General features: G+C 41.3%; 2 protein-coding genes across 9 annotated transcripts; both read right to left on the bottom strand.

The window, feature by feature from the left end:
* Positions 1 to 258: 258 nt before the first annotated feature.
* On the bottom strand, positions 259 to 4,664 carry ccn1l2 (cellular communication network factor 1, like 2). Its single transcript, XM_067600837.1, has 5 exons — positions 4,349 to 4,664; positions 3,963 to 4,176; positions 2,559 to 2,921; positions 1,607 to 1,809; positions 259 to 1,519 (listed from the first exon to the last, which is right to left on the bottom strand). The coding sequence occupies exons 1-5, from the start codon at positions 4,415 to 4,417 to the stop codon at positions 1,217 to 1,219; spliced, it is 1,152 nt and encodes a 383-aa protein (XP_067456938.1). The 5' UTR covers positions 4,418 to 4,664; the 3' UTR covers positions 259 to 1,216.
* A 9,906-nt stretch (positions 4,665 to 14,570) lies between these two features.
* On the bottom strand, positions 14,571 to 19,240 carry LOC137191110 (uncharacterized). Of its 8 annotated transcripts, none has more exons than XM_067601000.1 (8): positions 19,147 to 19,240; positions 17,849 to 18,035; positions 17,467 to 17,626; positions 17,084 to 17,162; positions 16,620 to 16,991; positions 15,590 to 15,767; positions 14,865 to 14,985; positions 14,571 to 14,695 (listed from the first exon to the last, which is right to left on the bottom strand). In XM_067601000.1, exons 2-8 carry the CDS (start codon positions 18,006 to 18,008, stop codon positions 14,689 to 14,691), a joined length of 1,077 nt encoding a protein of 358 aa, XP_067457101.1. In that variant the 5' UTR covers positions 18,009 to 18,035; positions 19,147 to 19,240; the 3' UTR covers positions 14,571 to 14,688. The 8 variants fall into 8 exon arrangements, with proteins under 8 accessions (XP_067457101.1, XP_067457050.1, XP_067457084.1 ...); XM_067600949.1 differs by having other exon boundaries at positions 16,620 to 16,994; positions 19,147 to 19,238; XM_067600983.1 differs by having other exon boundaries at positions 16,620 to 16,994; positions 17,849 to 18,015; positions 19,147 to 19,232.
* Positions 19,241 to 19,311: the final 71 nt, after the last annotated feature.

Raw genomic sequence — 19,311 nt, 5'->3', positions numbered from 1 at the left:
TCTTTGGAGGGGCGTGACCCCTAGATTGGGAGCCACTGGACTAAACTGCCTAACCGTAGCCTTCATAAAGTAGATAAACTAGCTCCTCCTCAGGTAGCTACAACAGTAGAAGGGGACATTTTTCTGGGGAATATGTATTTACTTTTGATACTTTAAGTACATTTTGCTGACAACTCTTTTGTACTTTTACTCAAGTAGGATTTTGACTTTTACTTGTAAAATTAGCCAGATTCATATATTAGCCATAAAAAAGACACATTACAGGTTGATAAGTTTTTATTTGATGTACAGGAGCTTACAGACAAAAAGAAAACATCCAATGAACAAGCATTACATGTCTTAAATACAGTATGTAGCATCACATCATCCCTCAAAATAAAGCAATGTATGTACAATGTGAAGGACACACATATACAAAAAAAAAAAAAATCACACCCCGAAAAATGAGGTGATCCCCACAAATTACCACTCCACAACTAAGAGTGAAGTCTACACACACTATATGCTGTAATCTATATACTGTAGTAGCATAATTAGCACATTCTCTGTAAACTCTCTCTTGTGAGAGTTCCTCATTCTTCAGACAAAAAATAAACACACTCACACACACACACACACACACACACACACACACACACACACACACAGTTGATCAATTCCACAATCAGTACATGTGTCAGAAACATTGTGTCACAAAGGACAGGCCACACACAGTCGCTATAGTCACTAATGCATATGTATTGAGTATTCTAGTTTTTTCTCATTAATTGAAAACGCATCAGACAGAAGATGCATGTCCATAATCCTCATTACTTTTCATAAATGTTCCCTGTTACTGGTCTGAACAACCTTCTGTGTGACAAACCGTCACATTGCCCTCTGTGGAAACGGAGGACATGAATAAAAAGTTACAAATAAATAAAAGAAGTTTCAGTACAAGCTTTCTGCCAACAATCTAACACAGCAGCAGTGTGTTGTCCTCAGTGCTGCTCTGGTGCGAGCGAGGTAACACACCTCTAGTGTGGGCAAAATGATGTCATCATGGCAGGAAGCTTAAAGTGCAAGCGAGCATATTGCCTGGTCAAAGGGGGAGGATGGCAGGAGCTCAGAGGTTCCCACCCAGCTGACAGACAGGGAGGCAGTGGGTTTAGAGGGGGAGGAGGTGCAGAGTCTTTGCCCAGTGTGCCAGGCCGGGGCTGGGCATGATGAGTCAGCCTCAGTGCCTGAAGGTGTGGACGTCGTTGTGGAGGCTGACTGAGGGGCTGGAGGGCCCGCTGTGTGTACGGCACCTTGTATTGCAGCTGCAGCGCTGGATCCACATGACATTTCGGTAGAAGTCCTCACCGTCTGGGCAGTGAAAGTGGAGCCGCACAGTGTGGGAGAGGGAGGGCGTGCAGCAGCGGTCATCGCTGCAGGTCCCACAGGTGCGAGGGTGGTACCGCTTTTCTGTGGAGCATCCGGCGAAGGTGATTCTGACTGGTTCCTTCTGGCGGACAGTTCGCTGACACTTTTTACCCTTCTGGATGACAGAGACACAGCATTACACAATCATAACTCAGTGGACTTAAACAGACCAAGTTCCTTACAGGGCTGTTTCTCTGCCTACCTTGATAGCTACAGGAAGCTGCAGGTCACACCGGCGGATCTGACACAACCTGGTCTCTTTGACCAGCCGACAGTCTGGGTTGTTATTGGTCACCCGACTTGATAAGCCCATCCCACATGTGGTGGAGCACTCGGTCCACTCAGTGACTTGTAAGATACAGCTGGACCCCAGTAACACCTCGGACACGGGGAACGACACCATCTCTGTGAGAAGGCAGAGTGTGAAAATCGATCAGTCAATCACAGCAAACATTCAGGCATTCTGACATTTTTGTAAAAGATTTGTCATCTTTGTATTCATGATGTCTGGGCCACAGTAGAATGAAATTCACGGTGGATAATAACGGTTCTCTCTGGATGGTTTATAATCATTTTAGAAGCCCCCCTGAACTTTACTCAAGTGTTAATGTTCAACCAAAATTTCTTGTTCAAAGTGGAATTCTAACTTGTAGGTTGCCGTAACATTTAAGAACACATTCATGCTCCTGAGAAGATGAACCTTTTCAATGAGCTTTCCTCTTGTATCACCCTCAGGCAAAATGTCACATGTCAAAAGTTTGCTCACAAGATGACAAATAAATCTAGTAGGCAGAATAAAATTGCCATGAATTTTTTTTTGACATTCATGCTCTCAGAGGGATAACTTCTTTTGATTTTAATGACCCCATGACCTTTTGAATGGAACTGTGTTTCAAAAAGAAAATATTATAGTTCGGTCATTTTTTAGGGAGAAATGCCTAAAAAGTCAAACATTTTCACAATTCTCACTTTGTGGAGGCCAAAAGCCAAATATCTCTCTGAAATCAGTTCAGGATGTTTTCTAAAGCTGTTTTTGGATTTGTTTTGACACTGAGTTTGGTGCCTGTTCATCAATATGAAAGACTTTCTGGAAACCATATTTAGTGTTGGTGGGCAAGAGGACAGGCATCATGGGGGTAGAATGTGATGTTTACCTCTGAACGTGGCTCCTCCGGTGGCAGCTGGGTGCCGAGGCTGCGGCTGTGCCTGCAGCAGGGCACTGATGTGGTTGGGAAGGGGCTGGCTGTCTGGCAGGGAGGTGTGTGTCGGCTCGTCTGGCTCCTCACTGATGTGGTTGTCATCGTCACACACCCATTCCTCGCAGCAGCCACCCTCAGACCGGGCCAATCGGGGCCGTGAGCAGAGCCTGTCGGGCAGGGGAACTTGATGAGGACAGACGGGCATGCAGCCCACCACTCTGTCCATACAGGTGCATTGGTGATGGCAGTTGGGCTTGAAGTCCTCGCCGTGCTGATACACCCGGCCGTTGAACTCGCAGGGTAGACCCTGGGCCTCCGCTGTTGACGCACACACACACAAAAAACAGGAAACAGAACTGTGAAGAGCGATCTATGAGCTTAATAGAAGAACACAGTAAAGGGTAAACACATTACATCATAGCCTGTAGGATCAAACTGGGAGAAAAATCTTTCAACAGGGAATATTTCCTGCTTTTTAGACAATTAATAGTATTGAAAAGAATGAAAGAAAGAAAGTGAAAATTGGTGCAACAGAGTCAGAAATATCCCGACTCAGAGTCCCTGCTATAGGCCAATCTGGATCCTACACTTCCCATAATGCAACTTGATAGCACCACATTTATTAGACCTACCATGCCTGGAAAACACCCACAACTTTCAAACATAGCGCCGGTTGTTTGATGACAGATTAACCCTGATGACATCATCAGTTATTTTCTTTCAGATGTTTAAAATCTCAAAACTTGTCATACATGTTTATATATAACTGTTTTCATCGAAATCTTTCTAAATCTTCATGTGTAAAATCTCAGCAGTGACCCTTTCATATTTTCTTGTGTTGTGATTAATATGGGGCCATTGCTTCTCCCTTTTTGTCAGAAGAGGTTCACAATATCTAGTGTAGCAGTTCCCAACCTTTTAGCTTATCATGACATGACTGAGCTGTTAGCTGCTCAACTAAGGAGTGATTTTTTTTTTCTCTTCATTTGGAGGATTTTTAGAGCCTTGAGGAGTTGCACTATTTCACAAGACATAAGTCAGATAAAGACAACAAAACAACAAAATATTGTGTAATAGAAATATTAGTTTACATTCTTTCTTATCCCTTTAATTATTATCTGGTGACCCCTTCCATTTTTCTTAGGGCCTCTCGGGGGCACTGATCCAATACTTTACACATTGCCTGCGTGTCATATCTTTTATTTTTCACTACATGGCAGAACTTCCCAGAGGATGTACAACATCCAAACAACTAATGTTGTTTGTGATTAAAACCCATAATATGTTCATATGAAAATGAAGCTGATTCATTTTGTGTAATAATGTGCTTTTGCCTGCCCTCCTCCTCGTCGCTCTCACCTCGGCACAGTCCTCTCTCAGGGTCTCCTCCGGCCCCCAGATGGCAGCGTAGCCCCTTGATGTGATCACAGGGCTCGGTTGCGCTGCAGTCCTCGTTGAACTGCCTGGCACACACTTTACAGCAGCCACAGTGGTCGGTTACCCAGCTGTCACCCGGCGGGCACAGCGGGGGCGAGGGGGGGCAGGAGCACTCAGCCGGGCATTCACCTTCTGCCTGAGGGACAGGGTCAGAGGTCAGGTCACCACATGTAACTCAACTCAACAGATGACAATTCACACAATATGTATAGTGTATATAAAATAAAAAAATAATATGAAGTTTAAAAAATGAATGAATGCAAAGGAGAAGTTTGAGAGCACATGGGGCGCAGGTCACAGCAACTCACCATCACTGCAGCGCTGCAGAGCACAAACAGGCTGGAAATGATCTGGCACAAACTAACAGGGTAAAGCATCCTGGTTGCAGTAGAAGAACAAGAAGAGAAAAAAAGGCAAAAGCTTGAAAAGAAATAAAAAAGTGTCTGAGTAAGCAGCCGTCCAGAGTCCCAAGAGGAGAGAGGTCTTGTTTGTCAGCTCCAGGATGAAACGTATCCACAGTTCAGAGTCCATGCACCGAGAGGTACACCAGTCTGCTCTCCTTTGCTCTCCTACAGTATCTTGGTGGCAGCTCAGCTCAGCTCTACTTCATAGAGAGGTTTCCCTCTGCGGGGCCTGTACTTATAGACAAACATGCCCCCGCCCCCGCTGTGATATCATCAACTCTCCTCTCAAGACGGCCAGAAAGTGTCCAGAGGGAGGAGGTGGCGGGTTTGTTGGTGTCAAATACTGACAGAGATATGCTCAGATCACACTGTAATTGTACACATGTGACTTTAGGGAGAAACGTCATGATGTCAAAATTGATGCAAGGGCCAAGTCTTTAATAACTGATAGTAAACTGTATATTCAGGAAACCAAATCCTGATTGAAATATGTCCTACTGTTTAGATTGTGTAAAATCTGGCTGAGGAAAGGGGCAACCCTCACCCTCCCACACATACCCAGAGGTATTAGACAGCTCAGGTCATATTTGACAGATGCCAGAAAGAAAAAAACAAAAACAAAACGACGGTAGGACAGGTGTAATGGAAAACCTGAGTAGGGAATCCCACTCCATAATGGTAAAGGGAAGTGGTGATGTGGAGAAAATCCCTGTGAACAACTCTTCCACCAGCTCTGGCCAAGCAGGCGGGCTCTCTGTCCTCTGCACTGCAGTGTGCTGTGAGACAGTGTAGCTCAGGACATCCTGTGTTCCCTCCATCTCTTTCCTTGTGGGCCGCATTCCAGGAAATACAGGCCTATCCTCAGGTTCCCATGATTGGTAGGAAAAACTCTGCTTTCCCATTGTCATCCCAGGGGCATGTAAAAAGTGTTTTGCTGGAGAGCAGGAAAGTCCTCGCATTAAGTGTTGGCTCGCGCTGTCATGAAACATGGGAAATGTATTTTGGCGCTTTTGATAAGGCTGCTTAAGGTCTCCCCATGTTCCTTAAAAAATATAGTGTACACAGTCTGCTGGAAGACACTACTGAGACTGTGGACACCTATATGTATTCTAAAATTATGGATATGATGCAGTAATTATGCATTACACAATGATGAATTAAGCAATACTAGTTTTCTATGGGATCTTAAAAAATAACACACTGAAGTGCAGCACTTTATAGCAGTGGTTTTCAATCTGAGGGTTGGGAACCTTCATAGGGCCCTAAGAAAATCACCAGATGATGAAAGAGATACACAATAATTCAAAATTATGTTTTCAACACAAACAGTCTCACCACAGTGTCCAGATCTTCCTCAAGTTGTCCAGCTGTCATGGAATTGTAGATATTCAGATTTCCATTTTTCCTTTAAGAAGTACTATAAGGACTTCTCGTCCATGTTGTCTTAAATGTTCAGATTGAAAGTTCATTCTTGACCTTGGAAGCAACAGTCGACAAAACAGTCTCACCACAAGGTCAAAGCTTTTAGCCGGCATGGACAAGATGTCCTTTAAAGTGCTCCCAAAAAAAAAGTAACTTTGAACAAGAAAAGAAGCCTAACTAGCCTCAGCCGCCCGCAGCCCACCCTGAAAACCTCATCAAACTATGAGTAGGTTACTGCGACCGAAACCTGCAGCCTTTAGGCTGTACGTTGGTGCCACTACACACAGCTCACTTCCTGAGAGCAGGTGTTGTAGCTCCAGACTGAAGCAGTGATGTTACTGTGTGCACAGAGAGTAAAACATCAAACCACATGCAGGGCACAGACTAACACAGGCAGCCACCCAGACACCCGGCTGGCTGTGCTGTAAAACCACCGGGACACTGGAGTGGGGGTGGGGTTGCTGGGGTGAGCTGGAGGGATGAGGGGGTCGAGGGGTGGGGGGGGGGGCACCTTGTTGGGCAGTAGTGGGGAGGAGGGCAGCAGTCTGGATTCTTGGCATTCCTGGCCCACAAAGGCAGGATGTGTGTACTGGCCACGCTGTGTCGGACACTGATGGAGGAGCGGGAGGAGGAGGGAGTCAGGGGGGGTTGGAGGGGTTGCCAGTTTGGCTGCCTCCGCCTGGCCCCGTGCCAACCATTGTTTGTCAGCCAGGCAAACATTTCCAAAACACAGGTCAAGAGTCGTCAGCGATTCATCACGCTGCTGCCCCGTTTGTTTTCTTAGCTCGATATCTGACACCAACCAGCGGCCTGATCCCGGACTGTTTTTAACATGTCGCTCTTCTTATGAACTTCTATGAAGGTAACCATGAGAGCACCCAGAAATGCAAACCAGCTGGTCTATACAATTGTCTTCAATCTTTCCTTGAAATGTGGTAATAAAAAGAGGCAAATCCCGCTTAACAATTCAGAATCACACTTTCATAGGGATCCAGAGGATAAACAGGAAGTGTGTGCGGCATGCAGGAAGAGCCGCTGTAAAGCATGAGTCGCTAAAAAGACACAACAGGAACCCAAACAGGATCCATAGCAGTGAACGGATTTGACAAGGTTTATGTAAGACTCAAATAAAAGCTCATGAAAGGCAAAGTGTGTTCTTGTACAAACTAAAAGGAGCTAATTGAAGGCTTACTGGTTCATATAAAAACATTGAGCGGCCATATTGGAGGTATAAAGCTTTTGGCCAATACTGGAAGAGATGTTATCCTAATTGCATTTTTATAGCAGATTAATGTTTGCTATTATTGTTGTTGACTGTTGTGGATGATTCCTAACGTTTCTGGTGACCCTCTTGACCTTTCCTGTTATGCTATCGCCAGGCTACAATTTCCATTTGGTCACACAAAATATGAAAGTATCTTTTACTTTAACTGACAGATTGCTATACTAACCACATTCACTGGAATTTCATTGTGGCAGCTCCTTAACCAACCCTTGGCTCAAAATTGTGAACTTTGGACAAGATATTTTCAAAAGGGGATATTTACTAAAGATTTGAAGCCCTTCTTCACAGTCAACATGCAAAGAGAAGTTTTTTGTAAGTTTAAAAGAACTACAAAAAAATCTCCCACATTAGATTTTTTTTTTAATGAGGAAGAACGCAACACAAAAATCTGTGCAACACAAGTGAATCCACTGATTGCGGCGATTCCATTGTAGTGAAATGTGTCCAGGCCTTTACTCTTGTAAACATTATGGATCTACACCCACACCAACAGTGTTTTTCAGACTGTACTTTTTCTCTCTCGGGCATGGTTGTTTGTACGGATCCAAGAGGAAGTCACAAGAACACCTTAAACACACTTAACACATTCATTGGCAACAAACATGCAATTAGGTAAATGTATGTTCAGTGTGGAATCAGCGTGTGTGTGTGTATGTGTGTGTGTGAAGGCTGCACCCCAGCCCCAGTCATGACACCACCTTCACAGGTTACGTCTCCGCCGCATTCCTCATACTAGTGTCCTTAAAAAGCTCCCGGTACACTGCAGTCATCACTCATCCCTCTGTTACCCTGAATGGGCTCCATTTTTCCCTCCATGCACATACTGTCTATATTGTACAGTCATACAGAGCAGCCAGAGCTGATCACCAGCTGAGTATTAGATTTCGTAGATGAGTGTGAGCAGATTATGTCATGAGCCGTGGTGCATTTGGATGCCCATGACTAGCAGCAGGCCCTCTGGTGCCTTGACATATAAAGGTTTTTCTTCATATGTTTGTCCTCAGCATCCCTTTCCTACACATTCATGATAGTTTTTCACTGTATTGAAAAGATCAGCACAGTATGACTTTAAACTATAAACATCACTGCAGTACCAATGCCAACAAGACTTTAGTTGAATTTGAATTTTTTTTGTAGTTGACGGATTTACACATCATGAAAAATACATTGATGTTATGATACATTATGACATGATACGACATGATTGTCACTTTTTCTTGAGTGCTTTGTAAATTTGTAGATTTTTCTGCTATATATATATATATGTGTGTGTGTGTGTGTGTGTGTGTGTGTGTATTATATAAAAATAGATTATCATTATCATATTTTAAATCAGTCATTGAGGGCTATTTATTTCTTGTAGAAGAAAAGTAAAGACTGTATTTCAGGAGAGAATTTTGGCATTTTCTCATTCACTTCAATACAGTTTGGTTTTTTTGCTGCTACCATCTAGTGGTCATTAGTACTTCTGTACTTCTTGTAGCGGCCAAGTCACAGTCTGAACATGTGATCATTCTTAAATTTGTGAACAATTACATATAAATATTTATCTATGAATCACACCTGAATATGAATACACTTAACTACCAGCTACCTCGGAACAATTCAATGTATATTTGAATTAGGTGTACATCATGTTTTGTCTGATTGACTATTAAAAAGTATATTTTTTATATAAATGTGCCTGGCTTGTTTTTATTAGCTCACATAGCTCATTTCATCAATAGCCTAAATTCCTTTAATAGCTGTGAAAAAGCTATTTACATTGTTTTAGGTTCTGCTAATAACCTAACACTTAAGACATAATGGGATTTGTGATATTGACTGTATTTAAGAAATGACTGCAGTAAGTTGCAAATTATGGCCATAATTGTCATAACTTCACCAAATGGGATGAAAATATTACATCTTTTAGTGAGGACGTTTCTTTGAAAAGCAACCATTTCCAGAAACACAAAAGTAAGAAACAAAAAGGTATTTATGTGCTAACGTCTAAATGGTGGAAATAAGGTTGATTACTTTGTAAGAAAACATTACATGTTTATACATGCTCTGAAAGCACTTCCAAACTGCTGGTAACATGTTTGACAAATGTATTATTGTATGGGAATATATTAAATCAGGATTGAAGCGCCTGAGTTGGACCAATATCATTTCTATCTTTCTGTTAAAGAGATGGAAAATGGACTCTTTAAAAACTACAAAGCACAATTTGGCAGAATGACTCATTTGTTCCAAAGTGCTATTCTCACTTCCTTTAACGAGGCTTTGCTCGGACAGGTTTTCATTAGCAGGATGAGGCAGTTCCACACACTCTTAGACTCTTGAGATGAATAAAAGTTAATGAAAAAGTAGGCTAGTCCTGCATGTGGTGGCTGCAGGTGTGGCTGTCCTGCAGCCACATACAAAAGGGGGTCGTGATTTAAGCTGGCAGCTGCCCAGGCAGCGGGGCAGAGGGAAGCTGTGGCCTGCACATTCCTCCACAGCATCTAATAGGAGTGATGACAGCAGGGAGCACAGAGCAGCAATAACTGGCCACAATGCTAGCAATGCTAGCAATAACCTGGCCATTGTATGTCTGGCATGAGCAGGTGTGCTGCAGGTACTGATGACACACCCCTTCCACAGAGAGGCCAAGGTATGCAACAAGTGGATTGAACTAATAACTTTTACTGCTGCGGCCGTAACTGAGCAGCTTCTCTCTGTACAGTACTTGTAGTTTCAGTGTTTTTCTCAGTCGGTTTAGTTTAGTTAAAGGTACATTAGAGCTGCACTAATAAATGTTTTTGTATTAACAATTACTGTGTGTAATATGAAAGATGTCACCCATAGTGACAAACCCACAGAGAATTATTACCAACTCTGCAGCTGCTCTCAGCTCTACGGTGCTTTTTAGATTCTTTTAGATTATTGTTTAGGTTTTACGGCCCGTAACTCTGCTGTCATCAAACGCCACTGTACACCACCTGCCTAGCACCAAACAGCAGACAGACAGTTAGAGACTAGCTGGTGAACACAGTGGAGCATTTAGCTACTAAAGAGTCAGATATTTTTCTCTGCAGCTGGTGGAGACCAAACCAGAGCTAGAAGAGAGTCAACATTGGACTTGTGTTCATCAGGTGGACAGAAACTCCACATGAATGATTAAGTTTCTGTGTGGATGTGTAAACAGGCAGGTTTATATGCCAGTGTTGTGTTTGTGCTGCTGCCCCCCAGTGGCCAAAAAACAGCTGCAGTATGTCTCTCATATATTGGAAACTAGTTTGAATTACAACAGCAGCATTTTGACAAAATTGTTGGATTTTTATCTCTTAAACCAACCATTATTAAACAAATATTAAATAATTAATATTATATTAATAACAAATTATTAAAATAGTTGTTATTGTTATCATTTTTATAAAGAAATTACAACTCCAAAGAGAAAATACAATCAAACATTAAACCTGTATTAATAGATTTTTTGGCCACTTGGAGACCACAGCATTGACAATAAAGTTGATATGGCTAACATGTTAGCAAACAGTTGCTCATTTAAACATCCAGCAGACAAAAAGCAACATTAGCATTCACTTGGAGTTACTGTACAAGACTGTACACAAAATTAAATTCAGCCATCATTAATTCTAGCTGTGACAGAATGTGTTCGGTGAAAAAGGCCTGCTGGAAGCAGAGCCCTTGTACTCTGGTAACAGTACCTCTTGTAGGACAGTGTGATCCTCCTGAAGTGTGGCTGGATCTGAGGATCTGAAAACTTGGCGTGAACATTCTAACCAGTGTTTTACAGAAAGCAGAGAACCAACGATATTGTAAATTGATATTTAAAAACAACATCTGACGCCTAAAAAGGAGTCAAACTGTGTTTTGTGAATAAGACGTTATGCAATGGGTGGAATCGTACTTCGTTAAATCCCCGATTGAAAATGGAGATCAGTCAAAGCAGAGAGGGCAAAACAGTGTTGCAAGATACTGTACCAACAAAGTCATTCTGCCTGAAAACACACTGAGCACAATCTGACAAACAGCAGGATTTAGCTAAAAATGACAGAGCCAGAGCCATCAACACAGACGCTGCCTTTCCCCTCAGTGAATCTGAGGTTTCTTAAACGGCACATTGCATATTTAGTACACTAGAATAAACAAACTGGCATTTCAAAGGGACTTTAGTGTGGGAGCTGGTGGTGTAGCCGACTGACAGAGAGCGTCCTGTTAGCGGGCAGGGGAAAGGTGGCACCGCTACACAGCGCTGCCTGTGATTCAGAGGGAAAAATGTTATCACAGCAAAGCCGTAAACAGAAAACGTTCCAGGGCTCCCCTACGGGAACTGGAACACAAGCACATAAAGCTCACTGTGCCTGAGGCCTCTGGAAAGCCAATATACAGTAAATGGAAATGAAGTCACTTTTGATCAAGAAATGACAGAACAGAAGGCATTGTATGTGTGAGTAAGAAACAGGCCTGGAAACGCTCAGCCTTGACGTAGCTCATTGCAGAGCTCCTTTCCCCTCAGCAAAATAGCGAGATCATTTGTTTGCTCAGCAGCTAGCAGCGTGCACTAATACCCGATGACAAATATTCAGTGTTACTGGCGTCTAAAATTAGCCAAGAGTGTTTGCGTTGATATTCAGCTGGATTGAGGTCATTTATTCAAAGGGCTCTTTGAAACCTCTTGAAGGTTTGAGGTGTGAAAATTCTTGGAGGGCCTTGATTAATTTCTGGAGTGAAAGAAATGGACAATTTTAGACAGACAATATTCTTTATTTTGATCCCCATTAGCTTCCACACAGTGGTCTTCCTGGGGTCCACACAAATGGTCCAATATGCTTTACAGCTGACGTTAAAATCTGGATCACTTCATTTATGATAATATCACATAAAGTTCAGTAAAGTTCCTGAGGAAACAAAAAAGAGAAGCTAAAATCTCTCTGGCTACGTTATATCGATTACTGAAGTCCTGAAGGTGTTTGATTCACCACGCATCATCAGTTCTCGATGTAACATGAGTTGTTAAACCTGGTCTTATCAATATTCTTATATTAACAATTGATTTAATCACTAGTATATTATTGTGAAAGGGCTCACTCGTAGTATCAAAACCATAATGAATTATCACCGACTCTGCAGCTTTACGCACGTCTACACAGCTTTTTAGCCTCTTTTAAGATATTTTTTTGGTTTTACAGACGTCAACTTTACTGTTGATTCACCACTTTCATCAGAAGCTGTTTTCAGTGACAAAGCTGTGATAAAGCCACTATACACGACCTGCTCGGCAGCAAACAGCAGACACAAGAGTTAGAGACTAGGGCTATAACTAATAACTGTTTTCAATATTAATTCATCTGTCAGTTATTTTCTCTATTGTTTGATTAATCATTTCATCTATAAAATATAAGAAAACATAGTGAAAAAAAATCCTGTCAAATTTTGAGGTGACATCTTCAAATGTCTTGTTGTGTCTAAAACCCAAAGATATTCAGTTTACAGATAGAAGATGATAGAAAACAGAGAATGTTGGCATTTATAGTTGCAAAATGACTTCAACACAATTAGCAAAATATTTGCCAGATACATTTTTCTGTCAACAAACTGTGACACTATTTTAAATGTGGTGCAAATCTTTTTTTAAATTCTCGCACTCTACAATATCTTTACATGACAGCAGAATTAGGGGGAAAATTGTGGTTATGGCAAATAAACTATAATACAGTTATGGCAACTAAAAGACTTGACGGGACCCAAACTGCAGTCTCCAGCATTCATATCAACCTACGCATCCATACTTTCTGTCTAACTACATAAAAAATACTGACTACTACTACTTCTTCCTGCCCTTGAACCAAATGTTGACATGGGATGTAAATTGTGCTCTGCGAAAATGTCCAATAAGCCTTCAGATACTGGGCTGGTTAAAGTCACATGGCCACCATGTAAGGGTTGAATTTTGGAATCAAACTGCCAGTAGCTGATGTATAATGGTAAACTATAACCATTACCATCAACCAGTGATGGCAGGGACAGCTGATGGAAAGTAGCTTGTAGATAAATCTGGTATTATGTGTGTCTTCTCTTTTTTATGAGATTAATGTTTTTTGTACATGGTCCCTTATAAAGAAATGTACTAAACTAAACTCATTTTAGCAACATCTTTGCTGTCTACAATACATCACTCTCAGGGGGAATTCACCCCAGTAGTGATAAAAAGAACAGAGTTAACCTGTTACCAGTTTAACAATGATGTTAACATGACTCAGTGTGCTAAAAACATTTAAAAGTGAGTTAAACCTGGTGCTGGAGTGTAGGTCACAGATCACAACATCATCTGGCAAATGTCTGCAGGAGCAGAGCAAAGCTGAATTGACCAAAGATGGAGGTGAGGGTGACATCATGCTACTGACGCTGCCAGACAGCCAGACACAATATGAAAACCTCCGAACTCCAGTCACTACACTGCTCATAAGATCAGCATGAAACCAATCCAGAGCCAATAACAAGTCAATATGACTAAAAACTGTCAATTTGAACCATTAATTAAGCTTCATGTTAATCTCAGTCTCATCTTTCTCTCTGGGGTTCAAACAAACATTCTGATTAATACATGCTGATGAAGGAACTTTTCACTATTCAGCCTATTCAGTCCAAAATCCACCAGAGAAGGCTGCATGTTTATCTTTATTTATTGTATTATTATTTCACGTTTAAATCATATGATCTTCCCAGTTTCTAGACCCTCTTTCCTGACCCAACAATGGCACTATTTCGTCATGAGGATCACTGACCTAATCTAATTAACATCATGCAAAACAGCCGATGTTACATTTATTTAAACTTGACTGAATATATTGCGATTACCTTCTGAATTAAAACTATGGCGACCAAGTAATTTCATTCCAATATTTCTTCTGTCGTGGCTACAAAAAAGATATCACCCCATGTTGTAATCATACTCATACATACTGTAATCATTTCTATACTGAAAAGTATTTTTCCAGAATGCTCCAGTTTTTAAGTTAACCTGACCTTCAGTGACTCTGTGGTGACACCTGCTGCTGTACAGCCATGTTTCTAACAGGAACCAGAGGCTGATGTTATCTCAACATCAGATACTGCTCATTTAATGCTATTACATATTATTTCACCAATGCTCACTTTAATATCTAATTAGGCATGTTTACAGTCTTCTCTACCTTCTTCATAAATAGAAGGGATTAGACTGGATGGTGGAGGCAGTAGACATGAAGTTGGCAGGCAGTTGTCTGCTGTTGCTGGAGACAAAGAGAAAGAAAAAATCACAGAAAAAGGTATTATAACCTAGTATCCAGTACTTTAGATAATGCTCATAGTTCAGAAAGTAGCATGTACTACAAAAAGGGCTGTTTTAATCTTGCACTTTGGTTTAAAACATAACAATTATTCTTCTGCTGAGTTGACCGCGTTAGTTCCACAGTACTTGTTAGTTCCAGTGAGCTTTGCTTGGAGTTTGGAGGAGGATCGGCCCCTTTAATACACAGCTTCATATCATTCTAATCATCTGCATCTATAGTCTAGGAAATATATGAAATTGTTATTTGTGACCTGGGCGTTCAGACTCAACAGCAAAGTTTCAAAACAATATCAAAAGGAGTAAAAACCAGCTCTTTCAAATGCAACTTTTTTCATTAATAATTCATTAATACATTTTATGTGAGTTTGCACGGAGGGATCGATACTTACGAGTTGTGCAGTGTTCCAGTAACGATATGTTGAAAACCTTCATTCCTCTTAGATGTCAGGAACCCAGTACAGCACTGCCATATCTCATTCATGTAGGCTTTATTTTGGCATTTAGCAGCACCTGTGAACACAAATATCAAACATAAACTATGTTTGGCATAAATCTATCAAATGAGTAAACGACAAACTGTGTCTAAAAAGCCTTGAACATTAAATAGAGAAAGAGGAACTGATGCAGACGCTCACTGATAACAACAACAATGTATAAACAATGTACAAATGAGTAAAAGTACTCGTAGTACTCATTTTTGCAGAAAATCAGTCCCTGTGATTGATATAATAAATAGATTTAATACAGTACATTATGAAGCATCGACTCTTTGGTGGAATTATTGACAACTCAGAGACATCTGAAATATGACACGGAGCGAAATCTACGCACTGATTTTACACAAGAGGTCACAAGACAAAAAGGTTGGATACCACATGTTTAATCTGATCATATGTGTTTATGTCAATTTTTTATCTCAGAAGTAACTATCAAATAAAAGGCGGAGTGGAGTAAAAAGTACAATATTTCCCCCCTGAAATGTAGTGAAATACAAAACACATAAAATGGAAATTCTCAAGTAAAAGTTGTACTTAAGTGGACTACCGTTACATTCCACCGCTGCCCTGCTCATCTCGTAGCCCCCTGGTAAATAGAAATGGTGGTCTGAAGTTACCTGTGGTTGAAAGGCTCTTGGACTGGTAGTATGAGCTCAGTATGGGGGCTGGGTGGAGGCTGTCCAGTACATGTTCTGCCTTGTCCTCTAAAGATGAAGACTCAGCGGGCAGGGTGTGCCTCCTCCACTGGTAAGTTTGTCTCTTCAGACTCTCCCAATCAATCCCATCGATTCCAGCCTGGGCTCACAACATAGGCAGAAAAAAGGTTTATGTTAAATCCAACGATACCTCATCACACGTTGGCATTAAGCAATCTCAACTGTGGGCTGGAATATTTAATATATCTATAGCTAAATTTGAATCAGCAGTTTTGTCTCAAAAAACGGTCAAACTGACAACTGCACCAACAGTATCAAGCTGTGCACATACTTGGCATACATCTTGCATGATTTCATATGAGTAATTCATTTGTTTATGAGCTGCTGAGAAAGAATTCATTTCAGCCTTCCTGCACCGAGGCCTGCGTAATCAGGGAAGTACGTGACCAACAACCAGTCTCTACATGAGATGTTGAAAACACTAAATAAACACAGAGCTACAAGCCCAGTAGAAAACTAGAAAGCTATCAGAGTTGGCATCTTTGGAAGCTGATGCCGACTCTCACTTTACAGTTTCTCTTACGCATTTGCAGGCGGTGTTATTGATGGTGAAACACACACATGTACTCGTAGACTTGTGTTATCATGAGCGACTGAGTGAGTGGGTGACAATCTTCAAACGTCAGCACTTTCAATAACAAGTGTTCCAACTCTCTGAAAGAGAAGCTGAACGGCCAGAGTGACACTGAAGTGATGCTAATGAAGACTGTCTGGCACTGTTGATGAAACTACACCAGAACAAACCTCTTTTTTATCCTTTGTAATTATCTTTCATTTCAGTCTCTACAAAAACTCTAAAAATAAACAACATTTGTACTTTTCTGAAATGTCAGAGTTGAGTGTTTTTGAGTATTTCCGTTAGAGAGTTGAAGACTTGCAGTCTGCGCCGTACAGAAAAAGATAACCATAAGAGGAAAAACGGGTGTCTAACCTTCATGTCCAGTTTATGTTTGGAGGTGCGGTGCTCATCTCGGGTGTGCCTCTTCTGCATCCCCTCACAGACAGGCTGCAGAACCACCTGTTTTTTCCTGGGGCGGAGGGTCTGGACTGACCTGGGCGGCTGCTGGTTGCCTTTAGCCTCAGGGGTAGCGACCAGAGTTTGACCCACAGGAACAAGATTGTGACACTGGGGAGCGGCAGGGACCTTCTTTACCTGGAGGTCACTGTGTGGGCCTGGCCGGGATCTACCAGGTGATGGGTCAGTATCCACCTTCAGCCAACCCTTCCCTTCCTGATTCAACTGGGACTTCAAAGAGGTTTGCTTCAACAGAACCCTTTTCCTTGCCTTGTCCTGTTTGAGTTTCTTCTAAACCAAACAAGAAATTATATGGCTTAATTCAACTGCACATGTTCACAAGTTAGACATGTTGTCTCGTTAGATATTTTGTTTTTCACCTTGATTTCAATGGATTTGTTCATCTCAGGAGAGGGAAGGAAAATCAGATTCTTGACATGAAGCTGAGGAGGCTTAACACTGTAATTAAAAAGGCAAATGGGAGGTCAGCGTAGTAGATGACTCAACAGATTTTACTGACCAAAAAACCCTAACGAGAGATGGCATCTAAAAGAAGATGTAGTACTAAACAAAGGTTTGCACAAACAGATTTATTTTATGCTGTTTCACTATATGTTATGTTACATCGTTGCCCGTCAAATTCTTGTCATGTCATGTATTCCTTCTGTTATCTTGAAAGATATTTTATTTCATTAGTTTCCATCTGTGCTGCACACAGAATCAGCTTCAAATATTTTTAAATTAAAACAAAAAACCAACATACTGTCTTCTTGCTCCCTTCGGTGAAGCCACCCGGCTAATGAGAGCATCGGTAGCAGCTTTTGAGACATTATCTTCACTTTTAAGAGAAAAGACCTCAGTGGACAAGCCAGCGTTAGTCCAGTCTACTGCATTAACCACAGTAACAGCTGGAAACCTATCATCTGGTCATAAAGACAGGAAATGATATGACTACAATTACAATATGTATATTTTATTAAAACTACAACAGGAGGCATTTCACTGCCTTTATTTACTGAATATATGTGAACATTAAAATATACGGACAAACTGGAAAGCCCTGACGAGTGTGAACAGTGTGACGATAAGACATGCCAGCACCTCCGTTAAAAGTAGGGTTAAAGGAGGGTTACAGGTGTGCCTACCATCAGCAGCTGTTGCTGAGGCCCTGCAAGTGGTGAGGGCCTTTAACATGCGAGGTTTGCCTGCATGGATCCGCTGCTCAGCCTCCCAGCAGCAGGTGTGGGAGCACAAAGGCCAGAGACAATGAACTTCATCCAGAGTGGTAGTGGAGGGGCTGCCCATGCCTCAGCTGACAGAGAGACACAAACCCTGAAAGTAATGTTGTATAGTAAATCAAGTAACATTTTACACACAAAAAGTAATTCAAAAGAAGATCAGCATTTCTATCAAGATGTCAGCCAAACACTGAAGAACGTTAGCAGCTTTGTTTAGCCCCATACCTGTTGCTCCTTTATATGTACAGCACCTCATGCCTTCAGTTAGATGACACATGATGTTATGGTCTTTTCTGAATTGCTAAATTCAAAATCATAAATCAATCAACTGATATATCACTGAGGTGCTCTCTCAGAATAAGCTACCAGTGGACTAGAGGTCCATTTAAGTTAGGTATCAATTATGTCTGTAAAGATAGGTAGGTAGATATAAGGTAGGTCATCTCCATTATGATGTTGCACTTCCATGGTCTTCTGGTTATGTATGTGGACAGAACAGACAACTATTACCATAAATGTGCTTAAAATGAAAGGCATTAAGTTCTTAATATCTTTCTTCCACCTGGAAGACTGATCCATTAATATTCAGTCCATGTTAATAGGTATATCCCACCTGAATGTGTTTCACTTTAAAACACAGTTTTATTCCATCGCTCATCCTGACAGAGTAGCTGTAACTGTCAGAACACCAGGATATACTGGAAAAGTGAGTTTTCTAGTCATGTAACTAGGTTATATTTCAACGGCTCTTATGTGAATACATGTACTACAGGCCCGTTTTCAAACCTGCCTTACCTAGGACATAGAAAAAGGGAAACAGCGGATTATAACACTAACCTAGCTAAAATGACGGCAACGTTACGTCTACATATACGTACCATGCCTCTGGTAACACTGATAATAAGCTAGCTTACCCTGACTGTCCTCACCTGACAGAACTTTCTTTCGCCGGAAGCACACCTGATTATAACAGACGTCTACCTGCAAAGCTAGCTAACTTTTATTGATGACCTATTCTGTAGGTTTTCTATTCGACTTGTGAGCTATAACGATGTTTCACAACAACACTGCATTCTTTTCAAGAAAAGACAAAATTTATAAAATGCAGTTCGTGGAATCTTACATTTAATCCATTTAAATGTGAATTTAGCTTTCGTCTCATGTAAACTAAAACGTCTAACTGCTATAGTTCAATGATAGCCTACCTTTCATGTGACTGTTGAATGAAATTAAATGTTTAACTCCAGTTTAACGCCAGTTTCCTGCAGTCTGGTGCTGTTCATGGTTGGCGCTTCTGTTGCTTAGCAACAGTGATCCCTTACAAGGGCTCCAGCACCCCCTGCTGGTCTGAGGCATCCACAACATTAAAA

The sequence above is a fragment of the Thunnus thynnus genome, chromosome 2 (genome assembly GCF_963924715.1).
Source record: "Thunnus thynnus chromosome 2, fThuThy2.1, whole genome shotgun sequence".
Classification (NCBI taxonomy): domain Eukaryota; kingdom Metazoa; phylum Chordata; class Actinopteri; order Scombriformes; family Scombridae; genus Thunnus; species Thunnus thynnus.
The sequence above is the reverse complement of the archived record's forward strand: the minus strand, read 5'-3'. Positions and strand labels throughout refer to the sequence as shown.